Source organism: Agelaius tricolor, unplaced genomic scaffold (genome assembly GCF_023055355.1).
Source record: "Agelaius tricolor isolate 1412-34295 unplaced genomic scaffold, bAgeTri1.0.p SCAF_14, whole genome shotgun sequence".
NCBI classification, from domain to species: domain Eukaryota; kingdom Metazoa; phylum Chordata; class Aves; order Passeriformes; family Icteridae; genus Agelaius; species Agelaius tricolor.
In genome coordinates this window covers 2666252-2688413 of record NW_027269274.1, presented here as the reverse complement: position 1 = coordinate 2688413, position 22162 = coordinate 2666252, and the positions used below count along the sequence as shown (strand labels likewise).

General features: G+C 42.0%; 1 protein-coding gene across 8 annotated transcripts in view; it reads left to right on the top strand.

The window, feature by feature from the left end:
* CHL1 (cell adhesion molecule L1 like) overlaps positions 1–12979 on the top strand; it is a 132876-nt gene extending 119897 nt beyond the window's left edge. For 6 of the 8 annotated variants that reach the window (XM_071439321.1, XM_071439326.1, XM_071439320.1 and 3 more), the window contains 4 exons: positions 4226–4387; positions 5017–5148; positions 5894–5966; positions 7857–12979. In XM_071439321.1, coding sequence (XP_071295422.1) covers positions 4226–4387; positions 5017–5148; positions 5894–5966; positions 7857–8073 — 584 coding nt within the window. In that variant the 3' untranslated portion in view covers positions 8074–12979. Of the gene's footprint in view, positions 1–4225; positions 4388–5016; positions 5149–5893; positions 5967–6081; positions 6690–7856 lie in introns of all 8 variants that reach the window. The other 2 variants (XR_011681115.1, XM_071439327.1) reach the window with 2 other exon arrangements.
* The last annotated feature ends 9183 nt before the right edge of the window (positions 12980–22162 follow it).

The window sequence follows — 22162 nt, the reverse complement described above, 5'->3', positions numbered from 1 at the left end:
CTGTCACTGAGATGCCATTAGAGTTCTGTGTCATTATTTGCTGGCTAAATTGTTCAGATATTTTTCACCTAAACATGATAGGCTGAAAAAAAAATTTAAAATCACTCTTTTCAGTGACATCCTTGGGGTTTTAAGCTGTGGTTTGGGGACCAAGGCAATTGCTCAAAATTAAAACAATCTCTCTTTTTGAAGGAGGGGAGTGATTTCAGAAGTCAAAGTTTATCATTTCAAATGACCCACGTAAATGACAGATATAAAATGTGGTGCCCTCTGAAATGAAACTCCGTGATGGAGCACTCCACGTTTCTTTGGGGGTTGATTCAGTGATTCTATAACCACTCTGTTCCACTTTAATAATAAACCCATAAAGCTCTCGTTGTTCATTTTAAGGCTTTGGAAACTTCCAGTGCTGCAATTCAGCCTTTGCCATGGGTATTTCAGAATTTCACAATGCAATCTGCCAGAAAACTGGAAATGTTGAGGTGGCAGCTCTGGAGTGGTTCACATTTTATTTTTTTTTACTTATCTCCATCACTGCTGTTTCCTTAATTTATTTGCATTTATCCCTGCTACTGTTGTCTGGAATTAGAAAGAAAAGGGAATTTCCTTATTTAATACATGTGAGGATTCATGTAGCACCTCTGAAAACAAATCTGTACAGTGAAAATAACTCAGAAATGAAACCCTTATAGGCAACCTAAGATCTTTATCATTTCTTGATAAAATGATTCTTGAACCTGAGCAAAAGGGGATTTGGATTTACTGCAAAATAAATAACAGCTTAATTTCTGTGGTTTCATCCTGGTTTCATTCCCCAGAAGAAGGTATGTTGTCCTTAGAAAATGACTATAATCTCTGTCTTCATATTTTCAGGCAGTATGTCTTAAATGACCTCCAAACTAATTAATTTTCCCCTTGAAAATGTCAATTTCCCCAAGATCATTAGCTCTCAGAAACATAACACAAAATAATGTTCTTCCAGAAGTGAAAAGATTAATTTAATGTAGCAGCCCTTCTTTAACACAAAGCTCCTTTTCATCTTGTCGCCAGTGCTGCTCGGGGATTACCAAACACATATTCCATGTTGAGAATTATCATTGTGTGTCCAGAAACCCAAGCATTAATGAGAAATTCATCCACATGAAGCCACACAGTTGTAGGTTTATTCTCCAGAGAAGCCAGGAAATAAAAGTTCACCAATTTCATTATATTCCAGTGGCTGTTGGCTCATAATTCCCAAAGGCTTTTGGAAAATCTTAGGGAGAGGCTCCCTTCAGGACCAGAGGAACCATTTGGAACGAGGCATGTGGCTTTAGCTCTCTTTTGCCATGGGCACAGTGGAAAAGGAATAATAAAATACTTTTCCTAAATGTAACCACTGGTGCTGTTAGCAGCAAACCTAATTTTTAGCTCACAATCTAGAAAAATCCATTTAAATTGGAGCACATTTCTTGATCATCACCTCACCTATAAATTTTTCTCAATAAACTTTACATACAACAGGTTTGCTAATCTCTGTAGTATAAAATAATCCAAATTTAACATGAATTACTTCCTGCACTGAAAAGCCCTGAAAATGAAAGATACTTGTGCTGCATATTTAAACATTTTTAACAGCCAAGCAGCAGGGGAAAATTAATGGAAGTTCAGCTTTGCATTTATTGCAGCAGATGTATTTAGACAGGTATGATTATAAATTAAGATGCTGCCCACAATTAGTATTTAGCTCTCAGACTGCCAGGTTTTTTTTTATACAAGTATATTTTATAACAGATGTGCTAACTTTTGGAGGACACTGGAAAATCTTCGGGGGTGGTTTCTATTGTTTTTCCCTTTATACCATAAGCTTCTGTAAAAAATGTGTGTTCTGTTCTCCCCATAAATCTTGGAGCCCAGTAGGAATATTGTAAAATTGCAGTTCAGTGTTTAATGTTCATGCAAGTCCCATGGTGTGGCTGATAAATAGTGGGGGAGGATGAGAAGTGCTGGTGATATGCCTTTATTACTAATGCTCCTTCTCCCTTATTGGAGATTAAAAACCCAACCCAACTGCTTTCAATTTTCTGCAGCTAATTCCTGCAGCTTCCAGGATGTTCCTGGCCTTCCAGAATGTGGAGCTTTGCCTTATCTGTGTATCTTTGCTTTTATTTTTCAGGAGGCCGCACTGCCTTTTTCTATTCCAGCCACCAAACCCACCCCCGTTAGCAAATCTTTCTGCTCTGTAGGGGCCCTGTTGGCTGTGTCATACAGACCAGGAAGAAATGGCATGGAAAGAAACCTCATAATCACCCAGCACTGGACACCTGTTCTGAATTTTAAAGGAAAAAAAAGAGTGTTTTGGGATAGGAGATGGTAAATGGAGAGCTGTTGGTAAATCCCCAGTGCCAGGTTAGGCCGGGCTCATCCTCATCCCAAGAGGTCCATCCCAGCCCTGAGCTGCTCCATGTGCCAGGGCAGCTGCAGCATCAGACAGAGCTGAGCAATGAGTGGGCAGAAAAAAAGAAATTTTTCAGCCATCTCACTTCCCTCTTTCTGCTTCTCCAAAGAGCTGATGGTTCAGAAAGAGGCTGGGATAAATAAGGGGCAGAGAGGGACTGGTAAAGCTGCTTTAAGAACATGCCAGGAGCTCAAGGTTTAAGATTTGCTTCCCAGGAATTCAGGAGAAATTCTTCCTTAGGAGGCTGGTGGTGTGAACTTTGAGTAATGTGGTTTCCATGTCATGCACAAGTGTTAGGGGTATTTAACAGACATTGGGTTGAAGGTTCGTGTTCATTCCTGTTCCTTTATGGATAATATTCCCATTTTTCTGATGCCTTGATTTTAGAGCATGTAATTAAAATGTACCTGTGGTATCCTGTTGCCTAATTTTCGGTTTGATTAAAAACTATAGCTGGGTTTCACATACTTCATTTAGCAAAAATTACCCATAGATGGGTTAATTTATGCTAATGAGCTGTGCTTCAGTATCAGCAGTGTTTCAGCTGGATGTGTTCTCTCTGATCCCAGTGGTCTGCCCATTTAACTGCTTATTGTAATATGTGGAGAGTTGCCTTAAAAACTTAAACTTATCCTGAACTGCTGCTTTGACTGTGCTTGGATTTATCTTAATCTTTTTTCTTTTTTTTTCCCTTCAGCTGTCAACTCAGCCTTAATCTCCAGCAGCTTCTTGCTTTGCTTATTTACTAGTTGAAGTATTAATGAGCATTGTTCCCCTGTCAGTGTTAATTGGCCGAGCAATTTTCAGATTATACTTTGTGCTCAAGCCTTAGTTTAGATGGCTTTGGACAAAACAGGCAAATCAGGCGACTGAGAACGATTCAAGAATTATTTTTATGAAGTGCAGCCCCCCCAAATTTCTCTCCTGCCATTGAGAACAGGGACACTTCCATGTTGTAAGAGATCCCTCCATGTCACACACAGTTCTAAATTTGCTGTTCATGTGCAGGCAGTGATTGTCAACTGCTGTAATGCCCTTCCTCCTGCTTTCCACAAAAGCTGTTCTGAAAAATCTCATTTAATGCCCACAATCTGAATGCAGACAGGGTTACAGGAGGTGTTTTGCAAATAACAAGGTTCCATAACCAGAACTAGTGGAATTTACCTTCTCCTAATCAAATATTAAACTCATCAGCAACACTTAAATGCCTAAATGTCCATTTACAGGCAAATTGTTGAGTTGTTTCTAAACCACTGCTTTGTGCAGGCATTGTGGAATTTAAAAGGACACAGAAAATCACTGTCAGGAGAGAAGCAAGCACAAATCCCACTGTTAATTTTTTCTGGGAGACATATAAGGATCCATATCCAGCTAACAAGCTGTCTGTGCTTCCCTGCTGAGTTCAGTTCAATGGGAGCAGCATCAAACCCCAGATTATCCATACAAAGCAAGCCCATTTGCAAGTTGTAATTTTTTAAGCAGGCATTAGTTCGAGCAGATCCATAATCCCCCATCAATATTAACTTTCATCCTGGGAGATGTGCAAACCCCTTCCTGAACATCAGGATTACTCCGGTCTGCCGTTGATTTCATCTGATGGAACGTTAAAAATCAAACAGAGGGGGATGTTTGGGGGTATTTTTTTTTTTTTTGCTTTTGGAAAAATCAGATTGCCCGATGCCAAATGTTTCAAATTCCTTGCTGTATTTGTGTGTTACTTGTAACTGTGCATTTCCTAGGCTCCATGACTGCATTAACCCCTGTGCCCTGACTGTGTGCATTCCGTAGGTAAAGGCAGCGGCAGGATTTCAGACGCAGTAAAGCCCACCCCAAAGTTTCAGCCCAGCGAGGCCCTTGAGCCTGGCACTGAGTACACAATCCGCCTAGTGACTAAGAACTGGGTGGATAACAATAGCATTTTTGAAGATGTAATTGAGACCAGGGGGAGAGGTGAGACACGAAGCCCTTCGAGGTGCTGAACGTTTGTTTTTCCATGTGAATCCATGCTGAGGTTCCTGTGCAGTGTGAGTGTCCCAAACTCATCGTTCCGTGCTCTGGGGTTGAGGTTGGCCCTTTGCAGTTGAATCCCACGGCAGCACAAACACATCCCAGGCTCTTGGCTGAGCCCTGTGCTTTACAGCAGCCTGGAACAATCCCAAACCTTCACAAACCTGCGCAATGTGAGAGGGCAGCTGGGATAAAACCCATAAGTGGCCAGTTTGGTGATCTGCATGTACTGGGGGCACTTTTACCTCTCTCTCTTCCGCAAAACTGCTTTTGCATGAGAGGCTTAACAGCTCTGTGCTCAGCTTTCCTGTGTGGTGCTAATCCTGTGACTCAACTGCTCTCTCAGAGCCACCTTGCCAAGTGTCTGTGTTGTCCCTTGTCACCCGCACTCTCCCCTCCAGTCCCAAATGTCTCACTCTGGACATTCCTGTTGAAGCTGAGCACCATCAGTAGCTATAGACTGATTCCATTAAAATCCAGAGAGGAACATGATGTGTTCGTGTTATTGTGGGGTGCTGCCCTTTCCCTCTGATTAATTTTCTCCCTTTTTGCTCCTCTCCCATCTCCCCAAGCCTACGCTGGCATTTACGAGGGGATTTCCACCCAGGGCTGGTTCATCGGGCTGATGTGCGCCATCGCCTTGCTCACCCTGCTGCTGCTGACAGTTTGCTTTGTCAGAAGAAATAAAGGAGGCAAATATTCAGGTAAATGGATTTATTGTCCTTTCCCTCTGCTCACGTGTTAATGACCAACATCCTTCAGAGGCTTCTCTCTGGGGGCCGCAGGGCCGCCAGCACAAACATCCAATTAGGATTTGTAGCTTTTGATACATATCCAGGGAAGGGATTGTAACGAGTGTAAGTGGAGCTGTGCTGTGTGCTGGTCACAGAGCCTGCAAAGGCCTCTCCCAGCACTCCTGGAGTATTCCAGCATTTGATCCAGCAAGATCCTTGCTGGCAGGACTCCCTGCCTCACTTTCCACCTGGGAACTGCTGCTGGACACATGGACAGAACTTCCACAGGCAGCTTAACAGTGGAATATTTTGCTAAAAATTACCTCTGTCGCTTTCCAGGCAGTGAGTAAGGATTTAGATAAATGTATTGAAGTGGAAATCTGGTTGCCCAAAGAGGTGGTGGTTGCTCCATCTCTGAAAACATTCAGTGCCAGGTTGGACAGGATTTGGAGCACCCTGGGATGTTGGAGGGTGTCCCTGGTGGCACTGATGAAATTTAAGGTCCCTTCCAACCCAAACCATTCCATGATTCTATAAACACTTGCTCGTCATAAATTAGGGCATGGTCTCAAACTCTTGGAAGCTCACAGTTGTGTCCAGCCAGCTCCAGCCCAGCCTGGAGGTGAGTGCAGATGGATTTCCCACTGCCCCTGGGAAAAGAAAAATCCATAGCAGAACACAACACAGAGATCTGTCCTTTATTTTATTTGCACAGTGAAAGAAAAAGAAGATTTGCATCCAGATCCTGAAGCTCAATCAATAAAAGATGAAATCTTTGGGGAATATAGGTAAATAGGACCTGCTTTCACAAGGCTTTGTGTTTCTTGGGGTTTTGTTTGTTTCCAAATCATTATTCGGGACATTTTTATGGCATGCAATTAATGCTGTTTTTCATTTTCAAAGCAAACCTCATAGGAGTGGATAAGAGTAGGAATATAAAGGTATATCCAGTATATTTCAATCCATCCAAGCTGGGATATAAAGAAATGCTGATGTATTGGTGGTTATTTTTCACTTTTTTGGTTTTTTTAATTAGCATTGTATGAATAATGTAAATATATATGATAATTTGGGGTGCTTCTGAAAAGCCCACTGAAGTCAATGGATTGAATTCTGTGTCTTCAGTGGGTTTTTGAAACTCAGACCCAAATCATGGAATATGGGGAATTTTGGGGAAGAAAACAAAGAAAAGTTTGGAATATGGTAAAAAATATTAAGAAACCGAACATTGCTCTACAGAAATCCCTGTAGGAGAATTGAAATAACCACTTTGGCTGCTTTAAAATAACTAAAACTTCTAGCAATATGTAATTGTGATATGAAGGAAAATACATAATTATAAGAACCATGCTGGAAAACTGGTGTTGCTGCCCTTAAGGGCATAAAATTGCTGTTGAAATCCCACTTATATATACTACATTATTTGTACTGGAGTAGGGCTTTTTTTTTTCTGCATAATTTCATCTTTATTTAATTTTTAATGCTTTCTAATGGGACAAATATTTAGAAAGGTAAGAAAGCCCTGAGGTTAATAACTTTGACCCCCTCCTTTCCCCTGGAAATCCAAACTTGTCTTTTTTCTGAGGAGAAATGCCCTGTGCAGAAAAGTAGTGATTTATTTTTCTGTGTTGTTTCTGCACATATTGAGTCTATCCTGAAGAAGGTCAGGTTCATTTCTCTGTCCCTCCTTAGATAAAATTGCCAAAGATTTGACACTGAGTTGGCATTAGCAGCAAGGGCTCTACATGAGTAATTATTCCCTAATCCACTGGCCTAATTTAGGTTTTTTTTAATATAATCTTCTAATATTTTCCCAATCCCCGCAAATATCCTGTTCTTGTTCCTCTTCTGTAGTGCTATTAGGAGGAATGGCCAGTGAAATTCCCCTTTTTTTCCCAGAATTTTTGTCCTTTTTCATGGGATTTTCACTGGATAGAGTCTGAAGCTGCAGACATTCATTCTGCTTTGGTTTTTCCCAGTTCTTCCCCTTATCCCTAGAATTTTCACTGGACAGAGACTGCTGGTGCAGACATTGATGCCACTTTGGTTTTTTCCCAGTTCCTCCCCTTAGCAGGGGCAAACTCCAGTGAGATAAACTCTGGTAAAATAAAATACTAGCAGAAAAAATAAGAGGGGAAAAGCACCTTATTTGCCATTTAAACTCAAAGGGATGCTCCCAAAGCAGTGAGATGTGACCCACTGAAGTGGTATCACTTCATCCACCCACCTCAGAAGGAAAATGAAACAAATAGTCCCTGAATGTTGCCCAGTGTTTTGTAAAATGAGAAGTGAGGTTTCAAGTGCTTGATGCCAGCCCTGGTGGCTGGAACAGACCCCTCCAATCCTTTCCAGCATTCCCTTTGCCTTCCCCCTCCCTCTCTGTCCATTCTGTCTGCCCAAGGCAAAAAGGGGATAAAAACCCAAATAGATGAGTTCTGATAATTCCCATTAACCAATTAATTTGTTGGAATCGTGACAAAAGCCATGTGGGTGAGCTGAGGTGTGTGAGGAGCAGGGCAGGACTCAGAGGTCAGACCATCCTCACTGTACCACCCAGGGGTCCCTCTCTCCCCTTCCCCAGGCAGGAGCAGTGCCCCTCGAGCAGTGCAGGGCAGGTTTTTGGAAAGGCAGGTGTTTGGAAAGGCAGGTTTTTGGAAAGGCATCTCTTTATTTTGTAGTGACAGCGATGAAAAGCCGCTGAAAGGCAGCCTCCAGTCACTTAACGGGGACATTAAAGCCACTGGAAGTGCTGATAGTCTGGTAGATTATGGAGAAGGGGAGCATGGCATGTTCAATGAAGATGGTTCATTTATTGGAGCTTATTCTGGATCTAAGGAAAAAGGATCAGTGGAAAGCACTGGGAGTTCTACGGCGACTTTTCCTCTCCACGCCTAAAATCGGTGTTTAATTGTGGTGTTTGTCCTGGTTAGCTCCCCACAGGTACCTCTGTGCTGGGGAGCTGGGTGCCACTTGAGCCAGTCAGGAAAATCCTGACATCCAGGTAATACAAAAACAAGTCACTGCCACTAAAAGATGATTTTTCCATCCTAATTTCTGTGTGTTTTCTTCTGAATAAAACGGAGTAATTCTTTTTTCTACACGATGTGTTAGTCTGAGCAAACCAGAGTTTGCTCTGGTGGTACATCTGTGTCCTTGCCTGCTGCTCCAGGTGTTTCTTAGGCTTGGAATATGTTTCTCTGTGTAGTATTTTTGCCCTGTATGGCTGTTGTCACAGGTGTGTGTGTAAAAAACCTCGAGGTTATGGCACCAACAAAACCAGGTTACTCTGCAAAGTGACACAACGAGGAAAATCGGGATTTAAAATACCAGAGAAATATATTCTATATATTGTATAATTTTCTCCTAAAGAATTAAACCCCTTTGTGTATGATATTCAAAAAACCTGTTTTAGTGGTTACAGCTGACGTCAATTCCAATACTTAGAAATGCAGCTTTACCCACAGGAGAGTGTGGGTGAAGTTGCTGCCCAGTAGCTGGCACTATTTCCTTAAATAAGTTAAGCTGCAGCTTTTTCCTGTGGCAAGGCAAAACAGGGTTCCCATCCACCATCACTCAAAATATTTTTAATTTTTCCCAGCTGCAAGCTGCATTTCTAAGCAAACTCCTTGGTGTCTGTCTCATATCTGTATATTTGTGAGCTAGCCAACATTTCATGGAGACGTTGTACATATGATATTAATATTGACACAAGTCCAGAGCAGCCTGGTTTTATTTTGAACTGAGACATGTTGCTAGCATGGGTCTGTATAGCTGTGTAGGAATGAGTAGATTTGCTTCTCAATATGGATTTGGACCAGCAGAATTAGTTTTCAGAAGGAGGTGTGTGTATAGGAATCATCCAAACCTCTCACCACTCAAGCAGCACCTAAACTAGACCTACCTGAATTTCAAGAGTTCATTTCTTTTCAGCCTATTCACTGTTAAATAAACAAAAAACAACAAAAGCAAGGAGAAAATACTATGGTAGAGTTTGTTTTCCTATTTTGTTGACTGAATGCTGGTTTAAATCTGGTTCTTTGCCTCTCCAACACTAACTCAGCCGAGCTGTACAGCACATTTTTTTGGTCTTTTTGTATTGGAATCTCCTGAATCTCTTTTTAACAGCATTTGTATTTTTGGATCTGCTTGTTTGAGTAGAGCATCAACGTGGCTTCATTTCTTCTGTCACTCCCATTATAAAAGTTTTTCAGTAGTTCCTGCAGGAGGAATAGATCCTAAAAGCTGTTTGGCATCCTGATAGCAATTAGGCAAATATCCCCACATGGGCCCTCCATGATTTCAGTGGAAGAAAGAGAGGAAGCAAGAATTACTCCTGTGGTTCTGAGATTCCAGCAAGGGCTACAGTTAAGCCCAGGGAAATGGAGATTTTTCCCAGTGGAAGGGCTGTGGATCCCACACAGCTCCCCCCAGGCTGGGGCTGCTCCTCAGAGCTTGGCAGTTTCTGGAAGCCTTTGGTGCTCAAGCTTCTGCTGATCTGTGCCTCTTTTTGGGGTTTTATTGGAGCTTTTAGGGCTTTTTGTGGAACCTCTGTTTGGGAAAAGCAAACACCAAACAGCCACTCCAAAAGCCCCATTCAGGCTGTGCCTATAAGTATAAAATGGTGAGTGGAAATCTGCCCTTAAAATCAAAAATTATCCCATCCCATGTCAGTGACCCAGATTATTCACTTATTATTATTTATAAAGTTCTATTTCCTGTACTTCACTCAATCCAAACCCTGAAAAGGTCCAAAAACCTTTTAATTTTGGAGGGAAAAAGTAATTTTCCAAAAAAGGGAGTGCACAATTAGAGAAATGGGAAAATTGGCATCTCATCAACAGAGACATTTCCCAGCAGCATCTTTATCTGCTGACTCGTGTCTGCTGCAGCCCAAGCCAGATAAAATCTAAGAACTGATAAGGCTTGTGACAACCTGCTGCTTGCTTTGGGCTGCTTTTCATGAATTTCCTTTGGGAATCATCTGCAGTGATCAAACGTCTTTGAAAATTGGGGAATAAAATTGGGGTGGGCTCCCCCAAATCCTCACCTTGGGCTGGGGGGGCTGTTCCTGCACTCCCCCATCACCTTTGCCTGTGGGTCACTGCAGATGAACCAGAGCCCTCATCCCAGAAAATGCTTCTGTTAAACAATGTGGAATTTCTCTGTTTCAGACCATATTAATGGGTGTCAAATGCTCCAGTAATGGATACAAATCCCCCACGCAGCTCCTGCTCTGTTGCTGCTGAGAGGTGTTTGTGATGTGCTGGTGGTGCTGCTTTTTCCACTCAGATTTTAATTCACAGCCTTAAATCTTAATGGTGGTGTTCCACAATGCCTCAGGACCTCAGAATCAAACAGGGAGGAAAAGATGTGCAATGGAACCTGGAGTTTTGAACACGGGTTTTGAGGAATATGCCCAGTGAATATTAAACAAGTGGCTCAAACTCCCAGGAAATCTCACTCACCTGAGATGTTTTCTCTTCCCCAATCATTTATTTTCTTTTTTTCCCTGCACTGGGATTTTTTCTGCTGGAAAGTGCAGATTGGTGATGGCTTTTTAGAGATTCTTTTGTTTTTCAAAAGTAAATTAACAGAGCAAGCTGAGGTTTTCCTGAGGAGTTTTTTGTCATTGCAGGGAGCTGGGCTGTGTTTTTGCCTTGGTCTGTGCCAGGTGACAGGAAGTGTGACCATGCAGCTCAGTAAAAGTGTCACCAACTGCTCTGCAGTTCATGGAACTTCCTGACTTGGAAGGGATCCACAAATTCATCAAAGTCCCCTGCACACCCCAGAAATCACACCCTATTCTGAAATAGTGCATTGAGCATTACATCTTTGCCTTGGTTTGTTTGGGACTTTTTTGGATTTTTTTTTTTCCTCTGGCCAGGGGTGTTTCTTAAAATTACCTGCTGGAAATCCATGGGGATTTCATTAATTAACACCTAGCAGGGCATTCCAGCCTGCCTGCTGAGAGGAGGGAGTCCAGCCACGGGAGCAGAACAGGGAATTTTTAATTATCCCATCCCAGGCTGTGCTTGGGTCCTTTTGGTTCTGACCCGTTTTGCCTCAGAAGGAGTGAGAGGAGAAATGGCACCTTCAGATTTGATACCCAAATCAAGCCAGGGTGTAATTCCACCCACCAGGGAGGAGGCATTTCCCTGGCCCCACAGATCCAGGTTGGTTTAGGGATTTAAAAAGCCTCTGGAAGAAGAAGAGGGATGGGTCTTGCTGAAAAAGTTGTGCAGTTTTGACTGTGCATAAGATTAAATGAATAAAATCAGCTCTTCCTAAATAATGGGGAAAAAAAAAACCCTCTGTCCTTTCTCCCAAGGGAGCTGTTTGGATTCCCTGAGCAGCATGATATTGATAATTTTTCTGTAATTTGATATATATACATATATACACACACAGACAGACATATGTGTGTGTGTATATATATATATATAATATATATATATATATATAAACATATATATATATACATATATACATATAAATATATATAAATATATATTTATATACATATATATATAAATATATATTTTTATATATATGTATATTATATATATATTTATATATATTATATATATATAATATACATATATATTAAAATTTAATGACATTATCAAGAACCTGCAGGAACAGCCCCAGCTTCCTTCTCTGTCAAAATCAGGGGATCCAATCTCCAGAAACCTCGTGGCTCTGCACTCCAGCAGGATAAAAGCACAGCCCTGGGCATCAGAGCCCTGCTGGGGCTGGATCTTTAGGAAGAGCATTAGGAATCAAATCTTTAGGAAAAGAATTAGAAATCAAATCAGGAAATTGCTTTCCCCCTCTGGATAAAATCGTGTGTTCGTGTAGAAAAAAATGTAAAACCTTTGTTGTAACTCACATCATAAATGGATCTAATTAGCAAACGATTTAATGATTTTTTTTTAATTATGGATATTTTTTCTGCTGTGTTGATGTTACACAAATTCCAGTGAGTTGCTCTTTCCCTGGGAACTGCTTCCATTGGCTGAATGGCTTCAATCCAGTGCAGGAGAGGTTTTCATCAAAGTTTTCAGGCCAATATTATTTTTGACATGAAAGCAAATAGTAGCACAATCTTTCTATGTATTTAAAAAAAAAAGGTGGGGTTTTTAAACAGTGACTCCACATTTTGTAAAGAAAAGTTAGAATAACATTCACTGCTCCTTGAGCTTTTGAGGGGAAACCTCAGCATCATTTTTCACAGCCATTATTTTGCAGGTGAGAAGTGCATTTAGGTTATTTTGCTTATCTGTAAGAACAGATAGAAAGAAAGGAAATTCTTCATGGAGAATTCCCTTTGTTTGCCAATGGATCACACCCTCAGCTGCATCTCTGTCAGTGTTGATGACAAAAAATCAAGGTACAAACCACTCTGGAGTAGCAGGACATGTTTACATGGCAGCTCTGGATCTCTCATGTCAAATCTCAAGTGATCTGCACTGATTTGTTCTGTTTGCAGGCAGGAGCCCCTCGGGGGCTTTGAGCCAAAGCATTCTGTCTGTTCATTTTTTATTATTATGGTTCTGACTTTAAACAAGAGACTTTGTAATTTCATGAGAAAAAGATCAAAGCAAATGTGGTGTCACCATCACAATGTTACTTTTTTGGGAGCTAAATGTTAGTGTGCATTGATTAAAGTTTAGAGAAACGTGTTGTACTGTAGTTGCTGTTTGTACCGCGCAGATGTGCACGTACGGTTTGAAAAGATATTTTCATTTTACATGAAATACAACTTTGCTAATAAAAGTTTGACTTGATGTAATCTTCAAAAGCCTTGGCTGCAATCAGCAAGTTTCTTTTGTTTGATTTGGGGGTTTTGTTTCATTCTTTTTTCACTTGGCAGTGTTTATTTGCTGGGAATCTGATTGAATTGTGACCCTCTCTGGGCTGTAACATGTGGGGTTTTTTTTGGTTTCACACCAAGGTTGAGCTGCCCTTGGCTTTCCCTGGGATTCTTGGGCACCATGGATCATCAGCCCTGTAGATATGACACCAAAGCAGGATGAAGCTGACCTGCAAACAGCCTGAATTCAACTCCTCATTGATTCCATGAGATCCTCTCCTGGACCAAACTATCACCCTGTATATTGTGAGAATCTCTCACAGGCCTTACTCACCCTGTATATTGTGAGAATCTCTCACAGGCCTTACTCACCCTGTGTATTGTGAGCATCTCTCACAGCCTTTACTCACCCTGTGTATTGTTAGCATCTCTCACAGCCTTTGCTCACCCTGTGTATTGTGAGCATCTCTCACAGCCTTTACTCACCCTGTGTATTGTTAGCATCTCTCACAGCCTTTACTCACCCTGTGTATTGTTAGCATCTCTCACAGGCTTTACTCACCCTGTGTATTGTTAGCATCTCTCACAGGCCTTACTCACCCTGTGTATTGTGAGCATCTCTCACAGGCCTTACTCACCCTGTGTATTGTGAGCATCTCTCACAGCCTTTACTCACCCTGTGTATTGTGAGCATCTCTCACAGGTTTTACTCACCCTGTTAGCAGCACAAAACCTCCCAGCACACAGAGTTTCTACTCCTCTTCATTAAAGATCACCAGAATATTGGTAACCTTAGCAATATCCAGGCTCACACAAACCCAATAATATCTTGTTCTGTTGTTTTTTTAGGGAAAACTACACTTGTGCCTAAAGTCTGGAATCTGTGTGTATTAATTTTACAGGAATTTAGTAAATGGGCTTTGTTTGCCAAGGAAAATACCTTGGTTCTTTTGTTACTCCCTCCCCTCTCCCCATCACCAATACTCTGTTCTAGGATTAATTCTGCTGTCTGCCCATGGGGAAGGTTCTGCAGGTGAACACAAATTCACCCTCCTGATACCTGGAACAGCCAACGTGAGGACTCAATAAATGACAGCAGACAAATCTGAGGCACCTGATATTGCTGGAAAATCCATTTTTTAAATGTATTTAACAGGAATCTGGGAGATCTGGGTGATGCTTAAGAGCATCACCCTTGATGCTGGTGTGGCTTCTGTGCTGCTCTCACTGTATTTATAATTTCTAAATTATATAATTTATTATATAATAATATATATTTTATTATATTATTATATTTTATATGTTATATAATCTATTATCTATTATATAAATAATGATTTTTATTTATTACATCTCAATATAATATAATTTAATATACAATTTATAATTCGCTCATGTCTGAGCTCTGCACATTTCTAAGCCTCATTTAACAAGACTTGGGTGTTGTTTTTGAAGCCTACATGATGTGGCTAAACCCACCCAGGAGAGCTGGAGCCCCATTTCATTCTGTGCTATTCTGAGTGTATTTCACTGTATTTCAGTGAAGAAATTCTCTTTTTTTTTTTTTTCTTTTTTTGCCACATGTTTTTGGCTGCTTCACTTCAGCAGGGAGGCTTCAGGACTTTTTTAATGCATTCTTCACCTGCCAGAGCTGAATGCCCTCAGTGGGAATGCAGGCCTGTGCTAACAGGCATTCACCTTTCAGGGAGGCATCAAGGGCGTCCCAAGAAGGTTTTATTATAATTCATATCCTGGAATAATGAGATTTACACTTTTCTCAATAGCATAATGGGGAAGAGAAAGTCCCACAATCATGTGCTTCACTGGAGTGAGAATAAAGGTGCTGCTGCCACCAGCAGGTGTGTGGGAGCAGATGGCACAGAAGTTTAAGGATAAAATATGGGATAAAATTCAATTTATGTGAAATATGCATTGAAAAACTATTCCTGGATTATTTAAAATGAGAGGGAAGTAACTTCCACGGGGGCAGGAGCTCTGGTTAATTATGATTTCATGTTATTAAATATTTGATGTTTTGCTTTTGGGACAAAGCTGTCATTATTAGACCTGGTTTGGGGGCAGAGCTTTCCTTCTAATGCTCAAACATTTCACTCTGTTCACAAGGAAATGTCACCACTTCTCCACTTCAGCATCTGTTCATCAGCTGGGAGCGCAGAGGAGTCCTCAGGGAAACACCAGCCTTTCACTCTGCTGAAATGTCTGAGCCCTGCACATCTCTAAGCCTCATTTAACAAGGCTTGGGTGGTGTTTTCACTGTGCTTGAAGCCCACACGATGTGGCTGAACCCACCCAGGAGAGCTGGAGCTCCACCCATGCCCTGGATGTAGAAATGGGCATTTCTGTAAAAAGAACACCACTCTTTGCATTTCAGGTTTTGTTTTTTTCTGTAGAATTTGTATTTCTATGCTTCATATCCCTCCCAGCCTGGGGTTACAGCATATTCTTCACCCTTTGTTTGGGACATTGGGGCAGGAATATCTCAAATCAGAAAATAGGCAGCAATACCTTGAGTTTGGGTGGTTTTTGTGGGCTTTTTTTTTTTTTTTCTTTTACCACCTGCTTTTGTTTGGGAGTCCTAAAACTTGTTTGCAGTAGCTTTATTGACTTAAAACTCTAAAAATGGATGGTTTTGGTGTCTGTGCTTCGGCTGGGATGGGGGTGAGAAGCAGGGATGTGAGGAGGAGTGGGAGCAAGGGGCAGCTGTGGCTGGACAGGACCAGGGCTGGGTGATCCCCAATCCCCAATCACTGCTCCTGCAGGAAATGAGCTACAGGAGGAGCCTCTTTGCTGATTATCCTGCTGGCAAATCAGCTTCTCCTTCCAGTTTGGGATGGAAGTACCTTCATTCTGAGAAGTGATTTCCCCCAGCTCTGGGGTGGGGAAGCTCTGGTGTTCCAGCTCCAGATGTGGGAGCAGGAGCAGAGGCTGTGGAAGGCTCCCACCTTTGCTGGGATGGAGCTGGAGCTGCTGGAAGCTCATGGGAAGATGGCCCAGGTGAGAGCACCCAGCAGTGGGAATGGGGCTTTGGTGCTGCTTTGCCTGGAGGAGGATGTCAGGGGACCCTGCTGAGGAGATCTGGGGGCTGGGATCCCTCCCAGGAGGGTTTGCTGTCCCAGGGCTGGCTTTTCCCATTTTCCCATGGCTGCTCTGCTGTCTTTCTTTTGGAATGTTCAAGGGGTTTTTGCTCTCCTGCACAAGCTTGGTTGTTTTCTTCCCCTCCTGGCTATCAGGATTTATCTGTGTTGGTTGGTCCCTCAACTCCTCCATTCCTGGCCTTGGAAAAGTTCCAGCCTGTTTTGTGTCTGTGCTCTGTTGAGGCTTCTTCCTCCCCGTGCATTTTTCTCATCACCTGTAACTCCCTCATCTCTTGGGGGAAGTTGTATTTCATCGACAGCTGCACCTGGGATTTTGAATTTAGCATGGATGGAGGTGTCTGAGCTTCCAGCCTTTTTGGTACTTCAAAAAACAAAAAAAGAAATCAATTTTTTTTTTTTTTTTTAATAAATTCCCATTTGGGTGATGAAGATGTGGGCAGGAGTTCAGGCCCTCCCCAGTGTGTTCCTGGTGTGGGAGCTGCCTGAGCCTGGTCCTGGGCTGGGATTTGACCTGGGAATTGCTGGTGCTGCTCCCTCCTGTGTATCTCTGCAGGGGGCTGGACACGTGAGGCTGCTGCTGCTTTCAAATGAGTTCCTTCTGTGATTATTTATTGAATAATGAAAAGCATAAATGCAGTTTCTAATAAAAATCACCTTCCTATGTGTAAGCCTTTATGACTTCAGGCAGTCAACGTTCTGAGCATTTATTTTTCTCTAAGTGGCAATTTATGTGAAACATGCATTAAAAAAATATTCCTGGACTATTTAAAATGAGAGTGGAGTAACAACTTCCAGTGGTGCAGGAGTTCTGGTTAATTATCATTTTGAAATGTACATTTTCCAAGCTCAGCATGGAGCCCAGAGGCCACTAAGTAAATAAATTTACATAAAATGCAGTGAAATCAGATCATTTGACACAGTAATTCACCTAATTTGAAAAAAAATAAATAAATCTTTTTCCTCAAGAGTTGCTGCAGAGAGGAGTGTCAGCAGAGGGATGTGGAAGTGGCAAATGGAGTGGGAATAGCTCTGGGATGCTGAGAGGTGGGGGAACACCATGGAAGCTGCTAATTGTACTCATTTTCACTGTTGCCTCATCAGGATGAGTCGAGGAGGAAACTGTCTCCTGAAATATTTCCTTTGTTTCATTTCCCACAACCATCAGTTGTTGAGAACTTAACATTTACCGATTGGTTTCTTGGAAAATATTCACTGAAAACCCCCAAACTCTTCACTTTTTAGTGCATTTTTTATGACTCCAAGGCTGCAAATTATTTCCCATCCCAAGGCCTCTTAGCTGCCAGGTTTTATTCATTTTCTGAGGGTTTTTTCTGGGTGTTCTTTTTCTCTGCTGGGCTCAGTCACCCTCCTGCCAAGGTTTTCACTCTCCCAGGGCAGCAGCATCTCCTTGGCTGTACCTGGATCCAACTTTTCTGAACTTCCCAGCTCCTGGAGCCCCAGAATGACAGAATTGAGAGTAAGAGGAAGAATTCAAGTGTTGTGCTTTCAGTTTATTTCAATAAGGAGAAAATACAAGTACAGCCTACCTCAAGGAATACAGGTCATCAAGTTTAGTCTGATTTATTGAGAGTTTTCCAGGTCACACTTTTAAAAAAAGAAATAATTACAAAACCTCTTCCTTTTGGCTACATAATGCCACGGGGGAATGGAAGAACAATGTGCCAATTCTTTAAATATGCAGGATTGTTACTCCCCCACTGACTCTGCCTTTCAAGACTGAGTATTTGAAAAGCCCATATTTGGGCTCATTTTGGCAAACCTCATAAAAATACGTATTTCTCAGCCCTATTCTATCTGAGTTTAAATTTCTCCACATCTCTCCTTGCTGAATATTAATTTTTTCTCACATCTGCCATTGAAGTTTGCAGTTAAGGAAACTTGCAGCTCCATGAGCTCATCAGCCACTTCTCAGCTGCCATTGTAGCTGGAGCTTTGTGTCAGCCTGAGACTGAGCTGAGCCCATTTCTTCTTCCAATCAAGATAATAACTGCAAAGAACTGATGGGTTTTGCTGCCATTGAAAATGCAGACGAATTCTTGCCATAATTATCAAGTCTTTAACTGGTAATTGCACACTGTTCCCATCTATCTGCTGTCAGATTTATTTCTGTAATTGACCTCCTGGTCCAGGAATTAGAGACAGCCTTTGATTATTGGTTCAATTAGTCTTAGAGCATCATGGGTTTTTCTTTCTTTCTTTTTTTTTTTTTTTAAAGTATTTTATCTCTCCAGCCCATCAGAGGAAGTATAAAAAACGTCACTAAATATTTCTTACCTTTATCACTATTAGTACCTGCTGGGTCTCATTTTATTCAGTCTGTGCAGATACATGGAGGAGGGGTTTGCTGAGAAAGGATTGGCTTTGTGCTTTTTCTTACCTTTAGCCATTAGGGACTCTTTTTGGGGACAAGGAAATGGCTTTTCTGTGGTGGTGGTGCTGAGCTGCCACACCCCCAGGGCTCCCCACCTGATGTGTTTGTGTGGAGTTTGGGAATTGCACCCAAGCTTGAGGGAAGTGGTGGGAGCAGCCCAAGCCATGTCTGAGAGCTGGCCTTCAGTCAATCCATGCATTAGATGATTAAAATGTCAGAAAGAGTCAGGGAACTCAGAGTTCCCCCCCTCTAACTTCACCACTGCATCAGTTACCAAATAAATGGAATTTTTTTCTTTTCCCCCGTACAAAACAACAAGCTTAGCTGCTTCCCTGAGACTATTCATTTTCACCACATCAGGAACTTATTAATTCTTGATGAGAATTCAAGCATTAATCAATTCTTGATTGAATTCTCCCCAGAGGGAAAGAGGAGAAACTGGGCCAGGTTTGCCTTTTGGCTGCTTTGAATTCTGTCTCTGCCTGAGCACATATGGAGCACTGGGATGATCAGTCTGCTCCGTATCAAACACATCTCCAGAGCTGATGGGGCACTCTGAATTCATCATCCTGTACAGGTGAGGGAAAAGGGGTCAGAGACCCTTTGCAAAAATGCTTTAAAACCATAAGATTCAAGTGATTTAGAAGTCTTGCTGATGTTTTCTCCCTTATGCCCAAAAATAACCAAAACCTGAACATATTATCTTATAAAAAATATGTAAAACAGCCCAATAAAATGTTGTTCCTGTTAATTGCAGGAGAGAAGGAGTAATGGAGGTCTCAGGTGGTGGCAGTGTGATCCCAGAGTGGTTTGGGCTGGAAAGCTCCATCCTGTCTGGTTTGGGGCTCAAAGTAAGAGAATTCTCTGCTGTTATTTCAGCTTTTGCCATGCTGGGCATCACCAGCAGTGCCAGGTGACAATGGTGATGGGTTCTGTAGAGGGTAATGGCAATGCAGGCTCTTGTTTTGGCTGTGAATGGCTCTAAGGGAATTAAAATGGGGAAAAAAAGGGAAATATCCAAATTTTCTCTTCAGAGACACTTCACACTCAAAGTGTTAAGGAAAATCCCCCGGTGTACAATGGGATTGGGAGTTTATGGATTGCTGTCCTGCCTCCTAGGGAAAGAGAGAACCTCTATTTCAACCAGCCTCAGCTGGGCAGGAAGGGTAGAAAACAGCTTTAAAAGGTCAGGAGGGGAATAAGGGAGCACTTAAAAGAAGATGTCAGCAATGAAATGGAGATTTATCAATTCTAGTGACCTGTATAAACAGATGAGAGGAGTTGTAGCTGGTCACTTAAAACCATGTAAATTTAATTAAATTGCTATTGCTTGCAGGAAAGAGAGAGTATTGAATCTAACAATTAGTGGCTCTTTGTGCCCTTTTGGGAGCAGCAAGTAGGAAGCAGGCCCAGGGAAATGGCACTTGGAGCAGCCTGCAGTGCCCTTGTCAGTCCCAGGCAATTAATACAAATGAGCCATCAGCATTCCAGGTCAGCTTTCTGCTGGCTGGGATACAGGATGGGCCATGGCTGCTGGGAAATAATCCCCACAGGAGATTCTCACCTTGGTTCTGCAGGGTGGAAGGAGTTGGTCCTTGGAAAAGGACCGTGGAATTTTTGGGAAGCCAGCACAGAAGGTCTGGAGCAGCTGGTGGGAGATTGCCCTGAGTGTTTCCCAGAATATTCCCAGAATATTCCCAGAATATTCCCAGAATATTCCCAGAATTCAAGGTGCATCACATCCATCAGGATGGAGCTCTAGATTAAATCCCATCTCCACAGCAAGAGAGTAATTGATCGATGCATGGAAAATTAGTGGCTGCTTGCTTTGATTGCGTCTGGTGCATGCTAACAGAGAAAAAAATCTCTATTTACTGTTCTCCAAAAGATCCAATTTCACATTGAGGAAAACAATCCAACTCTCCTAACTCCTCCACCCTTCTCCTGTCCCTGGCAAAACTCTCTGTAAATGGAAGTGGGGTGATCAGGAGCCCATGGCAGGGAATGGAAGTGAGGAGTTGGGTAAGCCTGAGAATACAGAGCATGAAAAAAAAAGTATGATTAGTGAGATTAAACTTATTAAATACCATTCTTAAAGTGTGATAGAAGAGAACAGAAGTGCAGCAGCCCATTTTCAGGTGGACCCAGGGCTGCTGGTGCCTCTGTCCTGTCCCTGGAGGGAGGAGGGTGATGCTGCTGCCTCACAGGAGGGGATAATTGATCTCCCAGCAGTGATTAAGAGGCAGTTAAGCAGCAGCTCCTCTCATCAGACTCTGTTAAATCAGTCAGTCTGCCTAACTGGCACCTAAAATTTTTAAGAGCCATCTGAGCTGCTCTTTGGATCGTTAATGTTTATTTTTAATAAGTCCTGGCTCGCGGGGGAAGTTCCATAGGCTGGAAGAAAGCTGGTGCTCTGCCATTATTTAAAGAGGGTAAATGGGCTGACCTGAGTAATTACAAGGCTGTCAGATGAGCGTGCAATCAATATGTGTTTGATAGCACCAAATGTAAGGTCATCTATCCAGGAATAAGGAACGGAGCTGGTGCAGGCAGCAGAGGAGATCTTATCCCCAGGAGCAGCACAGAGCAACAGGAGAATGCTGAGCAGGGCTGGGGAGAATCCCTCACTCTGGGAGGGAAAGCTCCTTGAGAGGATGCTGCTGGCCTGGTTTTGTGTCTGCAGGTCACAGAGACACTTGGGAATTCAGGGGAAATTCACCAGAATGATGAAAGATTTTTCAGTCTGCCATAGAAAACTGGAGTCTGCTTAAGCAACAGAGGAAAGGTTTTATTAATTTTATTTCCTCTTCAAAAACTCATGAGCCTCATGGTTTTAAAGCAACCATCAAAACCTTGTGCTCAAACACCTCTATATTTTTCCATATTCATTCCTTATTTAATTGACAAAGTTACAGAATTCACAGAATGACCAGGTTGGAAGAGACCTTGAATATCATCGAGCCCAACCCAGCCCCAAGGTCTCAACTAAACCCTGGCATTGAGTGACACATTAGTGACAACAATATCTGCCCTGGTTCTCCCCTTTAACTGGCTGCTGGATCTTCTGAAATGAAATTGCTGTTGGATTCTGGGGCCTTGGACTGTGCATTACCAATACACTTCACACCTTAATGTTGGGTTTGTAAATTAATTGTGTTTCAAAGAAACTGCCAATGCCTTTATGAAAAAAAAAGACATTAAAATCCTACAGTGCAGTAGGAACTGAGTGTGGAAGGGCTTCTGGAGACTGCAGAGCAGCTGGATCTTCCTGGGTACTCCCATCCTGATTTCCCACCAGGAGTTAAGGAAATGTAGAAATTAATGGTGTGGTGGGAATAAAGCTGCTTTTGACAAATTTCCCTGTTACAAACCTATATTTTTAAATTGTTGTTTGACTTCCTGTTTAAGATCTGCTTTTCAGGGTTTAAATGACAACTTTTCTTTGGAATTTAAATCCGTCTTTTGGAAGGTGAAGCCTAAATGAAGTCCATCAAATCATTCACTTGGGAAAATTCCAGGCTGCAATGTTTGCAGTAGAACTTTCCCTTTCCATTTTCCCCCAGGTTAAGATTTTAACCTTTCATTTCATTCCTCGGCAGCTGAAATTTGCTATTGATATTTCTCACAAACTAGGCCAATGTTTATTTCCTAGACCTAGGAGTA